The 21,112-nt window shown below is 45.1% G+C and overlaps 1 protein-coding gene across 1 annotated transcript in view; it reads right to left on the minus strand.

Annotated features, from left to right (window-relative positions):
• The window catches only part of THSD7B (thrombospondin type 1 domain containing 7B), a 760,515-nt gene that overhangs the window by 385,292 nt on the left and 354,111 nt on the right, over positions 1-21,112 (minus strand). The window contains exons 6-7 of the mRNA XM_073647255.1: positions 9,294-9,449; positions 8,865-9,065 (exon numbers count right to left, since the gene is read on the minus strand). Of these exons, the coding sequence (XP_073503356.1) occupies positions 8,865-9,065; positions 9,294-9,449 (357 nt within the window). The remainder of the gene's footprint in view (positions 1-8,864; positions 9,066-9,293; positions 9,450-21,112) is intronic.

Genomic DNA, 21,112 nt, shown 5'->3' on the forward strand with positions numbered 1-21,112 from the left:
TCTTCTGCACACAGAGCAGTTTCCTCATTCTCTGCACACACAGCAGTCTCCTCCTCTTCCTCTGCTCACAGCAGTCTCCTCCTCCTCTGCACACAGCAGTCTCCCCCTCCTCTGCGCACACAGCAGTCTCCTCCTCCTCCTCTGCTCACACAGCAGTCTCCTCCTCTGCTCACACAGCAGTCTCCTCCTCTTGCGCACACAGCAGTCTCCTCCTCCTCTGCACACAGCAGTCTCCTCCTCCTCTGCACACAGCAGTCTCCCCCTCCTCTGCACACACAGCAGTCTCCTCCTCCTCCTCTGCACACACAGCAGTCTCCTCCTCTGCTCACACAGCAGTCTCCTCCTCTGCGCACACAGCAGTCTCCTTCTCCTCTGCACACACAGCAGTCTCCTCCTCTCTGCACACACACAGCAGTCTCCTCCTCCTCTTCTACACACACAGCAGTCTTCTCCTCCTCTTCTGCACCCACAGCAGTCTCCTCCTTCTCTTCACACACAGCAGTCTTCTCCTCCTCTGCACACACAGCAGTCTCCTCCTCTTCTGCACACACAGCAGTCTCCTCCTCTTCTGCACACACAGCAGTCTCCTCCTCTGCACACACAGCAGTCTCCTCCTCTGCTCACACAGCAGTCTCCTCCTCTTGCGCACACAGCAGTCTCCTCCTCTTCTGCACACACAGCAGTCTCCTCCTCTGCACACACAGCAGTCTCCTCCTCTGCTCACACAGCAGTCTCCTCCTCTTGCGCACACAGCAGTCTCCTGCTCCTCTGCACACACAGCAGTCTTCTCCTCCTCTTGCCCACACAGCAGTCTCCTCCTCTTCTGCACACACAGCAGTCTCCTCCTCTGCACACACAGCAGTCTCCTCCTCTGCTCACACAGCAGTCTCCTCCTCTTGCGCACACAGCAGTCTCCTCCTCTCTGCACACACAGCAGTCTCCTCCTCCTCTTCTACACACACAGCAGTCTCCTCCTCCTCTTCTGCACCCACATCAGTCTCCTTCTCTGCACACACAACAGTCTCCTCCTCCTCTGCACACACAGCAGTCTCCTCCTCCTCCTCCTCCTCCTCTGCACACCGGCTTTTTTCAGATAAGCTGCAGTAATCTCATGACTATCGGTTCTTTGCATCTGACCAGCCAGCTGCACATTAGCCGGATATACTCGAAAAACACATTTTTCCAATCTCCACACACAATCTAGTTAGTAATGATAATAGCGGCTCAGCTGGACCCTTTTTCTGACCCTCTTGAACAGCAGTGAATTGTAATATATTGTTATTTAATCCTGATATTTTTTACATCTGCAGCATCATCTCGTATGTATTTCAGTAAAATGAGTCACAAGGTGCTGGAGCTGGAGAATCCTCATGTGGCGGAGGCACTGCTGTCTGAGATCTTGTCATTTCAGAGGTGAAAGGCGACAAACACTGGTCATTAATATGTATGTCCAGAATATGAATTAGGTTTGCACATGATGAGAATTATTTATGAGCTCGGATGGGTCTAAGGAACCAGGTTAAAAAGAGATGATATTCACCCACAATGTGCCCAAGCCGAGAAACTGGTAGCTGGTGCACCAAGATCTAAGACTGGTTTTGCATGCCCATAATGCTGTTCCTATTATCCCTATAAAACCTGGATTCCAAAAAACCCTATTATAAGGAGACTTCCATCCCGATCCTAAAATGTCATTGAAATTTAATCCATTACTTACAATGTGCAACCACCCATAGAGAGGAGACCTGGTTGGCACACTTATCCCAAGGAGCTTTGCATCAAAGAAGTTCTCAGACACTACAAAAACTAAAGGTCTGTTAATGGACAGGTCACTATATCAGGTAGGTGCCACATCCCTTCATTGTTTCCAAAGCATAGTTGATACTTGCCAAGTTTTGGGGATGCCCTTCAAGGAGAATGATTGTGGCGCACAAGTGGCAGCACCAAAATGTTTTCCAATAGACATTCCCCATTTTTAAGCCATGCCTCTTCCGTGACTTTTCAAAACTCTTCCAAACCCCTCCAAGACTCTTCAATACACAATTGATACCCCTTGCATTCCACCTGAATGTGCATCTCGAGGAGCAAGGTTGCAGAAGATCTTGACCGCAAGAAACTTTGGCAGCAAAAGGAATGGGGCTGAGCTGCAAAACCAGATACAGCAAGTGCAAAAATTCTGGAGTTGCACCTAGTAATGAATGGGTTCGTTGCGGCCCCTCCAGTTAGCTGAATAATGGTGGTGCATACATTGGACCTTCCCCAATCTGATATTGATGGTCTATGCTAAGATTAATTATACATTTTATGGTCCCGAGGATCAATTTTGAATTCTCTATAGATCTGGATCTGCGGCAAGGAGAAGCAGCATCTTCATGGCTCAAGCCTCTGTTTCTTTCTGTACCAAGATCTTAACTTTTATGAAGTTGAAAATTCACATTTAAAAAGGATAGAAAATAAAAAAATCACTATACTCCAATATTCAACATCAGTTTTTTCTACATTCCCCTTTATTTATGGTGGCTCAGTGGTTAGCACTGTTGATTTGCAACGCTGGGGTCCTGGGTTCAGATTCCACCAAGGACAACATCTGCAAGGAGTTAGTATGTTCTCCCCGTTTTTGTGTGGGTTTCATCCAACACTCCAAAGGCATCCTGATAGGGAATACAGATTGTGAGTCCCAATGGGGACAGTGATGATGATATCTGTAAGGCGTTGTGGTATTAAAGGCGCTATATAAGTGAGTAAAATAAATAAAATATTCACTAAGTCACTCAAACACATCTACAAAGACATGCCTTACAGGTTATACACCAATAGGTGGCACTGGAGAGACATTTTTTCTCCTAATGGCGAGAAGCTAATTTGCATACTTTTTTTTCCCAGGGATCACTAGATTGCCCACTCCTTAACAACTGGCACCCCACTAGGAGGATCAGTACCTTCTAAAAGAAAGTAGGTATTGCCCAGAAATCATACCGGAATGATAATGCACAGAGTCACCATTCTTATTGCTGGTGTCATTTTCTAATACAAAGACCTGGAACATCTCATCTCGTGTCAGTCCCTATACATACACACAGCACAATGACTAATGAATATTTAATTCTGCACTACATTTAGGGATCCTCTATGGATATGTTACTTTTTTCCTGCCTGCAGCTTGCCTTGGTTTTGACTTGTCCTCAAACGCTAATGACATGCATTTTATATGAGCCTGACACTCAGCCGGTGTAGTGAGACGTATATGCGTAGATGTATCCTAATGGTGCTTGGATGTTCCTTCGCTCTGAGTGTTACTTTACTCATAATTCATTTAGAGATCGCATTAAAATTTTAGGAAAAAAGCGTAAAACTTGAAGTTCGGGAAGTCTCCATAACCCCATGGTGCAGCGGGTTGGTCTTTGTGCCACTACAAAAAATGCTACCAAAAAATAATGGTCCTCACATATGGGGTGATCCAGACTAAATCAGGTCAGACCTATGCTATGGTACCAGAATTATGATCGAGTTATCAGTAGAGTTTGACATATAAAGCGTTCACCCGAGGCGTCGATACTGTGCAGCATCGCAATGGTAGACCCCTTTCTCATAGTCTGAGTCTTTGACAAATCCCTTTTTATATGTCCACCCCTTTATCGTTCCGACTGCAGATGAGCAAATTAGAACTTAAAAGTTTGGGGTTCGTAACGAACACGGACTTCTCCCGGAAGTCTTTTTTCATGTTCGGAGTTCTGGGGGAAGGCCGGGAGGGAAGAGAGAGAATAATGAGAATTTTCCAGCTCCAAAATTTGGGCTTTTCAATGGGGTTCAGGTTCAAGTTCAGGTCAAGTTCTGATATACGAACCAAACTTTTGACTAAAGTTCAGGTCGGATACCATAACTTCCATGGGGTCCGCTCATCCCTAGTTCCTACCTATACTAAATTTACCAGTAATTTTGAGACATGGGAATCATTAAGGGGTCTCTCATCGCCAAAAACAAATTTATTCTAATGAGATAGTCATATAGGGAACCTAGCCCTGATAAAATCATCACCGTAGACTTGTTTTCTTAAATAAGGTTCTCCAGAAAACAATCTTGATCTATTAAGCAAATGAGGGTGCTCGGTTCACCCTTGGTGTGGCCAAGTTCTCAGTGCACCGTTCTACCTCTCACCTTATACTGATTGACAGCAGTCACTTTCCCAGAGCAAACGCTGCCTAAACTGAAGAGATGGCTCTGTGCAAGCACACTGACACTGCAGGAGCTGAGCAAGCAGCCATGCACACTGACACTGCAGGAGCTGAGCAAGCAGCCATGCACACTGACCTTGCAGGAGCTGAGCAAGCAGCCATGCACACTGACACTGCAGGAGCTGAGCAAGCAGCCATGCACACTGACACTGCAGGAGCTGAGCAAGCAGCCATGCACACTGACACTGCAGGAGCTGAGCAAGCAGCCATGCATACTGACACTGCAGGAGCTGAGCAAGCAGCCATGCACACTGACACTGCAGGAGCTGAGCAAGCAGCCATGCACACATCCTTCTCTCCTGTCTGCTGGAACCACTTGCTCAATGCACTTCAGTGGATCAGTATTGTGAGTGACTACAGCAGACCTGAGAGGAGGATGTGTGCGTACCCACCCGTTCAGCTTCGTCAGCGTGTGTGCAGGCAGGGTGGAATTTCAGTTCAGGCAGAGCTCACCCTGAGCATGAGAGTACTGTTAATTAAACTACCCAGACAAACCCTTCTGAATCCCCATGTTTCTCCCCAATAAAATAATCACACTTATCCTCACCTCCGGTGCCGGCGCCATTCCAGCGGTGTCGGCGCTGGCTCTCCCAGGGATCACATGACATTGTTATATCACACGATCCCTGGGTTTCACTCTCCCCTCCATAGGAAAAATCAAGATATCCAGAGGAAGTTAGAGGGCAGATGCAGCTTACATTTACTCCGGATGTCAACTTTGTCCATTGGAGAGTGAAGCCAGTGCTGACTGGCCCCAGGGATAGTGTGACGTAACAATGTCCCGCAATCCTCGGGAGAGCCGGTGCCGACACCGCTGGAATGGAGCCATAAATTGCATTTTGGGGGTGACAGACTCCCTTTAACTCAGACCCTTACTGAATCTGGAGTGGTTAGAGAAAAATACCTCTCCCGCTGGAGGACCCAACAACATATACATTACAAAGACAATCTATAGCTTTAAATGAGAGCAGTGTAATGCTTAATTTGCCCTGTGGAGGTGCTGCAGGGAAATTGAGCACCTGTTGTGAGTTGATTGCGGGAAACACCCAGTGATCTGGATACCATTAGCTGACAACTATTCCTCCCGACTTCCCTATATAGATACACGCACAGTGCTGCCTGCATTCCCAATGGAGAGAGAGGAATAATCTGTTACCAGACATCTCTGACAGCATCTTCTCTCTATTAAGATCAAAAGATCAGGCATGTTGAAATTCAAGATGCTCGATCCTTCTTTCTTTTTGAGTTGAGACAGTATATTGGATGATCGGTGGCCGATTATGGTGAAATCGGGGGGATTGTCAGATGATTAGTTACAATGTATTTTTGTATCTGTAATCTTATATCGTGATGTATCACATCTCCACATGTATCAAACTTTTTTTTTTCAAAGTTGTGGAATGAAAATATATTCAGAGCGTTGTGGAAAGTGTAAAATTCCTGATTTCATGCACCGAGCGGAGTTAGACATAAACCACAATATATATGAGGACAGGCGTCCTAGCAGCCGGCTGAAAGTAATTCTTTTTTATTACATATATCAGTAACCCCTGCCACGATAATAAGCAACGCGCTGATTCCCAGGACAATCGTTAATCAAAATCTGTTCTGTACCAGCGCTCTGAGGATGGAAGTGTAGGGGACAGGATTAACCTTATATAATCCACAGCACCAGGAGCGGGGTGTCTGCCCTTGGCACTAATGACCTATTTATGGTGCATTAGATGGTGGTGACTCTGGACGTCCTGTGCACACTGTGCAGAATTATCAGGCAGTGAGGATTGTGACCAGATCATCAATTACTGCAGATTTTCCATCTCCAGGCTGTATAAACCTGAATGCTGATTGGACGTGGAAATTGCTCAGATATTGGGCTGATCACAGAACCAGCAAAACTTTTTATGAAAATAATCACCAGACGCAAAATACATGATGAGTAAAAAAGCCGCAGAAAACCTGCTAAAGATACGAGAAGAATCAGACGTGAAGTCACCGGGAGCTGTTATCCTCCAGTGCTGCCATATTCCAGAGCCGCAGTCTTCCTGGAGGCCAGAAGTACAAGGTGCTCAGTGCTCAGAGACACGGTCGAGGTGAGGAGGCCGAGCCCGACCACCACTGAGCAAGGCCAAGAAGTACAAGGTGCTCAGTGCTCAGAGACACGGCCGAGGTGAGGAGGCCGAGCCCGACCACCACTGGGCAAGACACAGAAGTACAAGGTGCTCAGTGCTCAGAGACACGGCCGAGATGAGGAGGCCGAGCCCGACCACCACTGAGCAAGACCCAGAAGTAAAAGGTGCTCAGAGACACGGCCGAGGTGAGGAGGCCGAGCCCGACCACCACTGAGCAAGACACAGAAGTACAAGGTGATCAGAGACACGGCCGAGGTGAGGAGGCCGAGCCCGACCACCACTGAGCAAGACACAGAACTACAAGGTGTTCAGTGCTCAGAGACACGGCCGAGGTGAGGAGGCCGAGCCCGACCACCACTGAGCAAGACCCAGAAGTAAAAGGTGCTCAGAGACACGGCCGAAGTGAGGAGGCCGAGCCCGACCACCACTGAGCAAGACACAGAAGTACAAGGTGATCAGAGACACGGCCGAGGTGAGGAGGCCGAGCCCGACCACCACTGAGCAAGACACAGAACTACAAGGTGTTCAGTGCTCAGAGACACGGCCGAGGTGAGGAGGCCGAGCCCGACCACCACTGAGCAAGACACAAAAGTACAAGGTGTTCAGTGCTCAGAGACACGGCCGAGGTGAGGAGGCTGAGCCCGACCACCACTGAGCAAGACACAGAACTACAAGGTGTTCAGTGCTCAGAGACACTGCCGAGGTGAGGAGGCCGAGCCCGACCAGCACTGAGCAAGACCCAGAAGTAAAAGGTGCTCAGAGACACGGCCGAGGTGAGGAGGCCGAGCCCGACCACCACTGAGCAAGACACAGAAGTACAAGGTGATCAGAGACACGGCCGAGGTGAGGAGGCTGAGCCCGACCACCACTGAGCAAGACACAGAAGTACAAGGTGTTCAGTGCTCAGAGACACGGCCGAGGTGAGGAGGCCGAGCCCGACCACCACTGAGCAAGGCACAAAAGTACAAGGTGCTCAGAGACAAGGCCGAGGTGAGGAGCCCGAGCCCGACCACCACTGAGCAAGACACAGAAGTACAAGGTGTTCAGTGCTCAGAGACACGGCCGAGGTGAGGGGAGGCTGAGCCCGACCACCACTGAGCAAGACACAGAAGTACAAGGTGTTCAGTGCTCAGAGACATGGCCGAGGTGAGGAGGCCGAGCTCGACCACCACTGAGCAAGACACAGAAGTACAAGGTGATCAGAGACACGGCCGAGGTGAGGAGGCCGAGCCCGACCATCACTGAGCAAGACACAGAAGTACAAGGTGCTCAGTGCTCAGAGACACGGCCGAGGTGAGGAGGCTGAGCCCGACCACCACTGAGCAAGACACAGAAGTACAAGGTGCTCAGAGACACGGCCGAGGTGAGGAGGCTGAGCCCAACCACCACTGAGCAAGACACAGAAGTACAAGGTGTTCAGTGCTCAGAGACACAGCCGAGGTGAGGAGGCCGAGCCCGACCACCACTGAGCAAGACACAGAAGAGAAACGTCAGGACTGGGACAAGAGATATCTGATACAGATTGTTCACAGGTTTTATGGACTGATGAGATGAGAGCGATGGACGGGCCGGGGCTGCATCAGTATCGGGCACAGACATCCACTTCCACTTAGACACGACACCAGCGATGTGGAGGTGGGCTCTGCTATGGGTGGGATTATTAAATAGAAGGTTGAATTTTCAGGTTGAAGATCGATTAAAATCACCTCCCAAACCTCCTGCCGGTGATTAGAAGACATTTTCTTCCAGCAGTGGAGCAGGAAAGTCTGCGTCTCTCCAGAAAACCGGGATTGTTCTGCAGGACGAGGCTCCATCACAGCATCGAAGTCTCCACTGCTCGGGGCCAGGAATGGCCTTAAAGATGAAGAATAATGACACGGGCCCGTCCTCACCGGACCTGATGTCTACAGGACCACTGAAGCCTGTGAATGGCTGCAGCGGTCAGGTGATTAGAAGCACACATCATTAGAGAAACATCCCCTGATGCTTCTAGTCATCTGACGCTGCACCAATCACCGGCTTCAGCGGTCTTGTTCAGCATCAGTTTAGCAACGATCAACTCCTTTAATCTCCATCCAGTACATTGTCAGTGGCTGAAATCTCTCTCCTTTCCTGCTTTGCAACAATGTATCAGTGCAATGTATCCGCCTGGTGCATCGGCTTTTTAGCTTACAGGGGATTTCAAGGACTGATCTTCACATTTACAACCCCTGATCAATAACAGCAAGCAGAGATTCTGATCTTAATTAAACTACAAACTTCCATATTAAAGAAATAAAAATTCCCAACATTCTAATATTATAGTTCAACTTTTTTACAACCTTTTATTCACACGGCCACTTAAAGGGAACCTGACAGCTGATACATGCAGCTATTCTTCCTTCTGGAGGGTAGTTAATTTGCATACTTTTCCCAGAGACCATTGCACTGAGTGGATTTCCAAAATCTGATGCTATTACACAAACATCACAAACCAGAGAATGACAATGACCCTGACACTCACCATTCTCCCGCCGGCACGTTGTGTTTATGTCGTATTTTCCGTGCCCACATTCTCCATTTTCAGGCACGCAGTGTAACTGTCCCGATACCGCCCACCGATAGCACACGGGGTCCTCGCACGGGACCGATTCTACTAGATGGGGACAGTTTCCAGCAGTTGTTCTGGGCTCCGCTACAACTTGTCTTCTTCTGAATTTAAAACCTGGAATTAAAAATATTTATTTATTAATAAATACAATTTACTCTCAGATATAATGCATCAAATTTATTTTTGAAATTTATATAGATACATGAATCAAAATGTTCCATTTATCGGCTTTTGTCCAGATTTAGGATCATTCGTGGGCCTTTTTACTGATTTTGGATACACAAATCCTTCTGTTTAATATTTTTATTTATTTACAGAGAAAAAAAATAAAACAAAACAAACCTTTTCTCCCATGGGGATCCAGACAATTTTCATGTATACACGGCTCCCATTCTGTCCATGGAGTCAGCAAGCAATCTGACGGACAGGGGACGTTGCAGAGCTGAACACTCGATGGTACCGGCTTCTCACAAAACTCCAACTCCGCGGGTCTGAAGACTAAAGACGAGACAAAATGGTGACACTTAAAATATAGAAATGATTCCGGGTTCACATCATTTTTAATAACGAGGGTTTACATACAATAGAGCTTTAGTCTCCACCATTCAGAGGTGTGAAATTGTGGTAACGGGCAGCACCCATTTACCATTTATATCACTGTGGCCGAGAAGCCTTCCGGCACCGGACGCCCCCCGGGCCCCCACCCCCAATAAGCACTTGCTGTTGATAACATGCATTCATTTAATGGTTTTTATTCAAATAGTGAAGTTGAGCAAATCTCCGAAGAATCGTTTTGGGCAGGTTCACTAATTTCAGTGGTGATTTTCAATTAGTACCAAATAAAATTGGTGAAGGTCGAATCTGTTAAGAAGGGGTTAAAAACAGTAAACCCTATTTCGGGATTTTTGCTCTTCTTCAGATCGTGTGCCGAGGGACTTTAAATGGGTCCATATAGACTTACAGGATTGCTGCTTCCAATAGGTGGCACTAGAAAGCCCGTCCTATTTACTAGAGATGAGTGAATCAATTCTATAGGAAACAGACTTGTTACAAATATTGGTAGAATCCAAATTTTGGGAGATTCGATTTGAGCAAATTGCTGGGGTTAAAAAAAAAACTATTGTCGCCACTCTTTGGAGCTCCGCATACCTGTACCGACACTTCTCTTCCTACGATCGGCTTCTATACGTTGATGTGCATCATGTCTAGTCACAGCGGTGTCGCCGGAAATCCAAAGGGGCAAGAAGAAGGAAGAGGAGCGGCGGCTGCGGGACGTGTAAGGGAGGGAAGGTTCTATATGCGTTTATTGTGTTTTTAACATCTGCCCTCAGAATTTGCACAAATCGAACCCCTCAAAATTTGGATTCTAGCAAAATTTGTAGCAAATTCAATTCGCTCATCTCTAGCAAATAGGACAGAGTTTCTATTGGAAGCAACTATACTATACGTCAATATTGACCCTTTAAAGACCCTTTAAAAACCTGCACCACATGATTTGCCTTTCTGAAGAGGGACAAAAACTCCAAAACAGATGAATGCATACTAGCATTTTGGTTTGGCTCTTCAAAGGGTCAATATTGACTTCTAGGATTGCTACTTCCAGTCGGTGGCACTTCAGACTCTGTTCTTTTCCTATTTGCAAATGACACTGATTATAATATTGCCCATAGGCAGAGGTGGAACTACAATAGGTGCAGAGGTTGCAATTGCACCCAAGATGTGGAGCCTAAGGGTCCAAAAAAATCCCTTTGGCCCGTATTAAAAAACAGATACTATTAAAGATTTGCAATAATTAGGGGCCTCTTTGGAGCTTTTGCACTGGGTCCCAGGAGCTTCAAGTTACGTCATTGCCCATAGGGGTCTTTATTTATTTTTGCAAACCCTTGTGGTATATTCTCCATTTTGTGTACATATCAATATACATATTTGTGAACATAGTCATCACTATTCTTCCAGACAGGAGGTTGCTGCAGTGTTGTCAGCGGTGAGATTTTCTATATTTTATCAATATTCATACTTAGTCTAATTTTTGAAAGTAAAGGATCAAAAATCAGAGTCTAAAAACATTTTCCTAAGCAGATATTATCCATCTTCCATCCAGATAATAAAAGCCTGGTCGGTTAGCGGCCTTAAGAAAGCATAAAATTGCTTAGAATCCGTTCAGTGTATTTTCTGCAAGATAAAAAACACATCTGAGCCGGGGAACTACTCATTTCTCTCCATGCGGCAAGTGAAGCTTTGTCTTGATAAGAAGAGACGTTCTCTACAAACAACAGGGCTGAGGATTGGGACTTTGCAACCATCTATACATCCATCTGAAGCTCGGGAAATGCAGCAACAACTTGACATTCACCGTATCCGCAGCATTTATCTATTCTAATCAGCGACGCTCGACTCGGCTGATTTTGTTTGTAAACTTTCTAAACTGATGCATCCTGGGAGATTACTATAAACTTCTTGAAATAGGAAAATCACAACTGACATGAAATAAAAAGAGGTCATGCAGTTTTATTAGGAGGAGCAATCAACTGATCAAGGCGATTGGACACCAGGGAATTGGAAACCAATTTTATTTTATAAATCTTGAGAAATTAAAAAATTCCCAAATCCTGAATTTTTTACTTTTTTAAAAAGCGCTCAAAGATATTTCCCGTTTGGGTCTGTCTAGGATCGTCGGTTCAAAATGGCAACCCTGAACAGACCTAGCACAAGTAAATCTACTTAGCAGGTTCTTGAGGCACCCTGACCTTCCTCCTCCAACTCCTATACAGAGATCAGAACTTACCACAGGGTCCCCTGGGTTGCATCCACGAAGTAGCTAACAGTGAGTTTGAGAGAGGAGTGGTAAAAAGAGCAAGTGCAATAGTTAGGGTATCAAAAACAAGGGGAAAAAAATTAGGTAACCAGGCAAAGTCAGGGGAATGGCCAAGATCAGGTACCAGAAGGTCAGCCAAAGGAAAGTCAAAAAGAGATCTGAACTTAGGGCCTCCTGGGTTGCACCCACAAAGTATCTGATGACAAGTTTGAGAGAGCAAAGATAAAAAGGAGCAAGTGTAATAATTTGGGTATCAAAAACAATAAAAGAAATATCAGGTGACCAGTAAAAGTCAGGGTAATAGCCAAGATCAGGTACCAGAAAGTCAGCCAAAGTAGAGTCAAAAAGAGATGTGAACTTAGGGCCCCCTGATTGCGCCCACGAAGTATCCGATGGCAAGTTTGAGAGAAGAATGGTAAAAAAAGCATGTTTAATAATTAGGGTGTCAAAAACAGTAAAAAAAATATCAGGTGACCAAGAAAAGTCAGGGTAATAGCCAAGATCAGGTACCAAAAGGTCAGTCAAGAATGAAAGGGAAAAATTGAGAAAAAAAATGGTTTCCTGGTTTGTTTTTTATTTTTTTCTTTTCTTTTTGTTTTCCTTTTGTTCTTCGTTGTTACTCTTTTGTATGTATTATTCTTGTCTTCCTCTTTCCTTCTGTTTGGACACATTATTTTTCTGCTTCCTTAGTAGATTGGAGATTTGTTGCATTACCCCGTTTCTCTAGTTGATTTTTATTTTGGTTGATGTATTTATACCTTATTTTATGTTCCTTATGTGAGGTCTGATGAAGGTCATTGTGTGACCGAAACGTCTTCTTTATTTCGGATTGCCTGCACACAATAAAAATGACCTTCTTTCATCATTTACCTGAGTGCTAGGTTTTCTCCAAGATTGGTATGGGACAGGATCCTACGTGGGCACCATCCACAGGAGTGCCATAATTACTATTTTATTTAATTGATTAATAACCATATAATATGACGCTCCGTCCGATACCGCTTCAGGGGGATATATTCTTTCCAAGAAGGAAAAGAACTGTATTAATAGGTTATATCAGGGCAACAGCAACATGCCTTCTAGTTATTAAAACTTTGAGTGAACTTTCTCTCTTCTTTATTTACAACCTCATAAGAAATTCTGCAGCCACCAGCAAAAGCGTCTGGACAGTTCATGGGAAAAAAAAAAACCTTATTACTGGATTATTCCTATATAGCAATTACATAATACCAGAACGGGCCCCGAGGGAGCTGATAGGAAATTTCTCTCTAATTGATATAATTTCGCAGGATATTATCGTACGGTAGCATAATACGCTGGGACTCATTGCCGCTTGGGTCTCAGACAAAGGAACAAAACTGAAAGACTACTTAAAAATACTTCTAGATGCTTCTAAGACTGAGCACATGCAGAATTAGTAATAACAGGCGCGGACGCTTCCGGCATTGGGAGTAATTACATACTTGTAAAATTGAGATGATAACAGCCCAGATGTATCTAAGTGGTCCGACTCCGATCCAAGTAAAACCATTAATTTGACTCAAAGTTCTCATAATTACCCATAAATGTAAGTGGAGCTGGAATGGGGACTCGGTAGCTGAAACTCGGACCAATTATCTCCTATCTATATTTAATATATGTATAAAGCTCGTTATCTCCGCATAAATGATGCTCCGGGGGCAACATCATCTCTTAAAGAAGCACTCCAGAAAAAAAATAAAAAAGTTCCCCATCTATTGAAACTTAGACTATTATTATGCGTTGTGTGCAGTCTTCATTACTTCTTACATGGTTCCATTAACCCCTTAATACCGGGCAACTTTTCGTTTTTGCGCTATCGTTTTTTTTTCCTCCCCTTATTCCAAGAATCATAACTATTTTATTTTTCTGTCCACATAGCCGTATGAGAACTTGTTTTTTTGCGTTTTGAGTTGTACTTTTGAATGACGTCATCCATTTTTTTTATTTCTTAATTTTTAAAATGGGGAAAAGAGGGGTGATTTGAACTTTTCACATTTTTTTTTTATTTTCATATTTTTTTAAAACATTTTTTTTTCACTGTATTTGTTAGTCCTCTTAGGGGACTTGAACCTGCGATCATCTGATCGCTTGTGCTATATAGGCATGGGGGTCTTTGGCAGACCCCTGGCTGTCACTGAAATCCATCGGCACCTCACGGGAGTGCTGAGGAGCAGTTAGAAGAGGGCGCCCTCCTGCCGCTGCACTGTTAATGACGCTGTCACTGATTGACAGCGGCATTTGTCAGGTTAATAGCTGCGGGTGGACGGAGCTGATGTCCCCGATACAAAACTGAAAACTCAGTGTAACCAATCACACGGAAGCTTTCACTTTTCAAATTCAGAATACAAAATGAAAGCTGTGCTGTGATTGGCTGCTGTGACTGTTTTTCTATCAGTTTGATAAATCTCCCGCAGTATTTTAATGGAGGGGCAAAGAGGGTGGAGCTGAGTGGGGAGGGGACTTTTGATAGATGATGATGTCATTCTGCACTTCACAGGAAGTCAAAGACTGACTTCCTGTCTACACAAGACCATGTACTAGACTGGTAGCCAGAGTACAGATCATGTGGCACAACTGTCTAAAATGAAGCGAGTGTATGGATACAACTGTGATCCGATTAACTAAAGAATTTAGCGACTTTTCAATGCTTTTATGTAACTTTTGTGCTTTGATGAACAGGCCCCTTTGTTTTTACTCCTCAGTTCTTCTCACCATTCCACGTCATTGGGAACAGTTTTTATAACATTGGGTATCTTCGTCCCAAAAAAAAAAAAAACCTTCCTTCCCTCCGAAGCCAAATCAGCGCCATCAGATGGCAGCACGACTTGTCTCCTATTCACTTATACAGAGATCACTTTCCGCAGCTGCTTTCTCCTAAGGGTTACTGCAGCTTCATTTGGAATATCCGTGGATTATAAAGCTGTGTGCCCACGATCACGTTTTTGACGTTGCATATTTTTGAAAAAATTGCAAGTGATCTATTTTCCTTAATGGGCGCAGAAATGCTGCAGACAATCTGCAACATCAAAAACTCACCAAAAGCTCATCATGAGAACATGGCCCAAGGAGACCATACTGCCAAAGAGAAGACAGAGGGCTGATATCCATCGCATACACTGATTGCTCCGGATTACAAATCTGCAGTGCCGATCGATTTATGCTGCAGATTTTCGTTGCGGCATCACACAATGGTGCTACTCTAGAGAGCAGCGGTTTTTCCATATACAATTCAGAAAGAGTGTAAAATCCACTGCATAGTTGCCGGTGGTAGCGTACCCACAGGGTGTCTTCACACTGATTTTTTTTTGTTGTTGAATTTTTGAAGCAGAAATTTTTCAAAAACCAAGAGCAATTCAAAGACCATGAGGTTTGATTGGAGAGTAGGAGATTTTATGGTCTGAAAACTCAGCAAAAAAAAATCAGTGTGAACACACCCTACACATGACAGTTTTTTTTAGGTTGCTTTGGAGTGGGTCTGCTCCGTAAACTGCCTATAAAAAGCACTCAGAAATCACTCACACGAATCTTCCTCTTCATTTCCATGTAAAAACAACTCGCTGGTCTTATGATCGAGCTTTTTGAGCATCTTTTAACAGCTTTGAATTTCCATAAACACCAAGCGGTTAAAAGAAGTGAGCAGTCGTCCGATCTTCCGGTGTTTTTCTGCTTGGACGACGCTCACCTACATTGGGAGTCAATGGGACAGTAAAAAGAATTCCTGGAAGATGCCTGAGAGTCTTTCGCAGAGGTTTTTATGTGTTTTTGCCTAAGAATTCTTGCATCTGCAAGATCATTACTTAGTTTCTCCCACTGAGAACAATCAATCTTTTGCCTAAGAAAACATTTGCGTTTTATTCCTTTGTTAATAGACTAAAAAAAAACACACTAATTGACCTTAAAAAAAAACGCTTAAGAAAAAACGTTTAGAAACTGCTTAAGGAAATGCCCAAAAACCACTTAAAAAGACGCTTCTTCAAGAAATAAAAAACGCCATTATTTCCTGAAGCAGTTTCTGCTTGAAAACCTCATCAGTTTTGTCGCTTATTAATTCATTCATATTTCGTTTGATTAGATCCTTCGTGTGTATTGTTCACCCTCCCTTAAAGCTTAATAAAAATAATTTGATGAGAAAACCTCATTGGTTTTGCCCATCATGTGTGTCCCAAGGGTTATGGAAAGGAGATGAAGGAAAAGTTGCAGAAAGTTCTTTGTTCTAGGTGGACTTGGTTATGGGGGGTCCTGGTACCATAGGGGGTCCCATTTTAATATTTGCTTCGTGTTCCTCTCTCTTAATGCCAAATTAAAGAAATTCTCCAGAATCCACAGTTCCCGGGTTGTCCAGATATTTTACCATCCTCCGTCTCACAAATCCCGAATACTTACATTGCCCTGTTCCGGTGATCGATCTACACCTCCATAAACCCCCTTTGTTTGCAGCTCTAATCTCCGCCCGGGAGATATCAGCCCCCCGATCCGCTCAGCATCGGATTAAATGATTCCGCAGCCTAATAATATCAATGTTCTGCCAATAGTCTGCGTTCTGCCATTTGCAATCATTTTCACTTCATTTTCACCAGCTGGGGATAATGAATCGGGTTATAAAGTTATATATCCGTTCTCCGATGGAGCGATCTCCAGGGAAGGACGGCCGTGTAAATGAACTAGTCATTTGCCAGTCGCACAAATGTAATTATTTCCAGCGCTTAGCGACATTTCAGGATTTCACAAGGAAATGACAATGAGTCGTATGTTCCTTAGGGAGCTTTATTAATCGGGGTCGCAGCTGTCATCTATCTGCGATTATCCTGAATTATTATGATTTGCACATTTATTTTTTTCTTTCATATCGAGCCTCCGTTTTATAGGTAAAATATGGGCAGTGGGCAATTGTTGTTCTCATAACCCCTGTAAAATTTTGATTTTTTTTATATAGATATCAATGAATCTTGTTCTTTCTTACACTGATACATTGTAACAAAACAGCAGCTGTGTGAGTAGGACAAGGACAGGACAGTATTCAGCAGATAAAGCTTAGTGACAATGTAAACTTACGCTGTTTTGCAGCTTATAATTTGCTTTCAATCATGACACTGGCATTAAAATAGTTGGATTCAAGGGGGGGGTCGCATCTGTCACCTGTCGCCTCCTCCTGTAAAAAGGGGCGCTGCCATGTTTGTATTCAAATGATATTGCTCAAAGTAATCACTGGATATGGGTTCCTGAGCAAACAGAATTAAGCCATCTTTTGATTGACAGCCTTCCTTGTAAGGAAGTAGAGACATAGACAGCTGTCAGTCACTGAGTAGGCCCGCCCACTGGACTCTTAAACCCATAAGAAACAGGGATTTTATTGAAAAAATGACAAATCATAATAAATATTTTTTCATCAGACCATAAACCTTTCTTACCAGATCTCCTCCTGATCTATAACATGCTGTCAATCACAGAGTAGGACCGCCCACTGGACTTTTAAACCCCCTGACAGCAGGAATATTAATCAATGAATTACAAGTTATATTGAATGTGATTTCATAAAACTATGTCTGAATCTACTTAATTCCTCCTGCTCCATGACATGCTGTCAATCACTGTGTAGGACCGCCCACTGGACTCTTAAACCCACAGGGAACAGGAAAATTAGTGAATAAATTATAATTTATAATGAATGTTTTTCATAAATCTTTTATATCTGCTCCATAACATGCTGTCAGTCACTGAGTAGAGTAGGACCGCCCACTGGACTCTTAAACCCCCCCGACAGCAGGGATATGTCAATCACTGAGTAGGACCGCCCACTGGACTCTTAAACCCTCTGACAGCAGGGATATGTCAATCACTGAGTAGGACCGCCCACTGGACTCTTAAACCCTCTGACAGCAGGGATATGTCAATCACTGAGTAGGACCGCCCACTGGACTCTTAAACCCTCAGAGAACAGGATTGCAATCAATAAATTACAAGTTATAATATATCTGTTTTCATAAAACAATCATTGAATAGGACCGCCCACTGGACTCTTAAACCCCCTGACAGCAGGGATATGTCAATGTTAATACAAGTTACGGTATACTGAATCTGTTTTCATAAAACTACACTGCTCAAAAAATAAAGGGAGCACTCAAATAACACATCCTAGACCTGAATGAATGAAATCTTCTCATTGAATACTTCGTTCTGCACAAAGTTGAATGTGCTGACAACAAAATCACACAAAAATCATCAATGGAAATCACATTTATTAACCAATGGAGGCCTGGATTTGGAGTCACCCCCAAAATTAAAGTGGAAAAACACACTACAGGCTGATCCAACTTTGATGTAATGTCCTTAAAACAAGTCAAAATGAGGCTCAGTATTGTGTGTGGCCTCCACGTGCCTGTATGACCTCCCTACAACGCCTGGGCATGCTCCTGATGAGGCTGAGTATTGTGTGTGGCCTCCACGTGCCTGTATGACCCCCCTACAACGCCTGGGCATGCTCCTGATGAGGCTGAGTATTGTGTGTGGCCTCCACATGCCTGTATGACCTCCCTACAACGCCTGGGCATGCTCCTGATGAGGCTGAGTATTGTGTGTGGCCTCCACGTGCCTGTATGACCTCCCTACAACGCCTGGGCATGCTCCTGATGAGGCTGAGTATTGTGTGTGGCCTCCACGTGCCAGTATGACCTCCCTACAACGCCTGGGCATGCTCCTGATGAGGCTCAGTATTGTGTGTGGCTTCCACGTGCCTGTATGACCTCCCTACAACGCCTGGGCATGCTCCTGCTGAGGTTGAGTATTGTGTGTGGCCTCCACGTGCCAGTATGACCTCCCTACAACGCCTGGGCATGCTCCTGATGAGGCTGAGTATTGTGAGTGGCCTCCACGTGCCTGTATGACCTCCCTACAATGCCTGGGCATGCTCCTGATGAGGCTCAGTATTGTGTGTGGCCTCCACGTGCCTGTATGACCTCCCTACAACGCCTGGGCATGCTCCTGATGAGGCTGAGTATTGTGTGTGGCCTCCACGTGCCTGTATGACCTCCCTACAACGCCTGGGCATGCTCCTGATGAGGCTGAGTATTGTGTGTGGCCTCCACGTGCCTGTATGACCTCCCTACAATGCCTGGGCATGCTCCTGATGAGGCTGAGTATTGTGAGTGGCCTCCACGTGCCTGTATGACCTCCCTACAATGCCTGGGCATGCTCCTGATGAGGCTGAGTATTGTGTGTGGCCTCCACGTGCCTGTATGACCTCCCTACAATGCCTGGGCATGCTCCTGATGAGGCTGAGTATTGTGTGTGGCCTCCACGTGCCTGTATGACCTCCCTACAACGCCTGGGCATGCTCCTGATGAGGCTGAGTATTGTGTGTGGCCTCCACGTGCCTGTATGACCCCCTACAACGCCTGGGCATGCTCCTGATGAGGCTCAGTATTGTGTGTGGCCTCCACGTGTCTGTATGACCTCCCTACAACGCCTGGGCATGCTCCTGATGAGGTTGCGGATGGTCTCCTGTGGGATCTCCTCCCAGACCTGGACTAAAGCATCCGCCAACTCCTGGACAGTCTGTGGTGCAACGTGACGTTGGTGGATGGAGCGAGACATGATGTCCCAGATGTGCTCAATCGGATTCAGGTCTGGGGAACGGGCGGGCCAGTCCATAGCTTCAATGCCTTCATCTTGCAGGAACTGCTGACACACTCCAGCCACATGAGGTCTGGCATTGTCCTACATTAGGAGGAACCCAGGGCCAACCGCAGCAGCATATGGTCTCCCAAGGGGTCTGAGGATCTCATCTCGGTACCTAATGGCAGTCAGGTTACCTCTGGCGAGCACATGGAGGGCCCTCCAAAGAAATGCCACCCCACACCATTACTGACCCACTGCCAAACCGGTCATGCTGAAGGATGTTGCAGGCAGCAGATCGCTCTCCACGGCGTCTCCAGACTCTGTCACGTCTGTCACATGTGCTCAGTGTGAACCTGCTTACATGTGTGAAGAGCACAGGGCGCTAGTGGCGACTTTGCCAATCCTGATGTTCTGTGGCAAATGCCAAGCGTCCTGCACGGTGTTGGGCTGTGAGCACAACCCCCATCTGTGGACGTCGGGTCCTCATACCACCCTCACGGAGTCGGTTTCTAACCGTTTGTGCAGACACATGCACATTTGTGGCCTGCTGGAGGTCATTTTGCAGGGCTCTGGCAGTGCTCCTCCTGTTCCTCCTTGCGCAAAGACGGAGGTAGCAGTCCTGCTGCTGGGTTGTTGCCCTCCTACGGCCCCCTCCACGTCTCCTAGTGTACTGGCCTGTCTCCTGGTAGCGCCTCCAGCCTCTGGACACTACGCTGACAGACACAAGAAACCTTCTTTCCACAGCTCACATCGATGTGCCATCCTGGATGAGCTGCACTACCTGAGCAACTTCTGTGGGTTGTAGAGTCCGTCTCATGCTACCACGAGTGTGAACGCACAACCAACATTCAAAAGTGACCAAAACATCAGCCAGAAAGCATTGGTATTGAGACGTGGTCTGTGGTCCCCACCTGCAGAACCACTCCTTTATTGAGGGTGTGTTGATAATTGCCAATAATTTCCATCTATCGTCTATTCCATTTGCACATCAGCATGTGAAATTGATTGTCAATCAGTGTTGCTTCCTAAGTGGACAGTTTGATTTCACAGAAGTTTGATTTACTTGGAGTTATATTCTGTTGTTTAAGTGTTCCCTTTATTTTTTTTTGAGCAGTGTATATATTTTAGTCTGCTCAATTCCTCCTGCTTATAACATGCTGTCAATCATTGACTAGGACCACCTACTGGACTCTTGAACCCCGTAATAACAGAGATATTAATCAATATATTACAAGTTATACTCAATCTGTTTTCATAAAACTATATAGCTTAGTCTGCTCAATAACATGCTGTCAATCACTTTGTAGGACCACCCACTGGACTCTTAAACCCACGGGGAACAGGGATTTTAATCAATAAATTACTGTTTTATATGAATCTGCTTTTTTACAGCTACATATCAACCTGTTCAATTTCTCCTGCTTATAACATGCCTGTCAATCACTGAGTAGGACCGCCCAATTGACTCATGAACTTCCAGATAACAGGGATAATAGATCAATAAATTAAAGGTATACTGACTTTTTTTTCATAAAACGCTGCATCAATCTGCTCAGCTCCACTTGCCTTTACGGTCCCTCAATGAAATCTCCCTCGAAAACAAAGTAGGCAAAGCGATATAATATAATGGCTGAGCCGAGTCTCACCTTCTAAATCTAGCAAAATTGTGAATTTCCTCAGCAATTAAATTGAAATTGTCAAAATAATTTCC

The sequence above is a fragment of the Phyllobates terribilis genome, unplaced genomic scaffold, assembly GCF_046119375.1.
Source record: "Phyllobates terribilis strain yellow unplaced genomic scaffold, ASM4611937v1 Scaffold_9__5_contigs__length_417890890, whole genome shotgun sequence".
NCBI classification, from domain to species: domain Eukaryota; kingdom Metazoa; phylum Chordata; class Amphibia; order Anura; family Dendrobatidae; genus Phyllobates; species Phyllobates terribilis.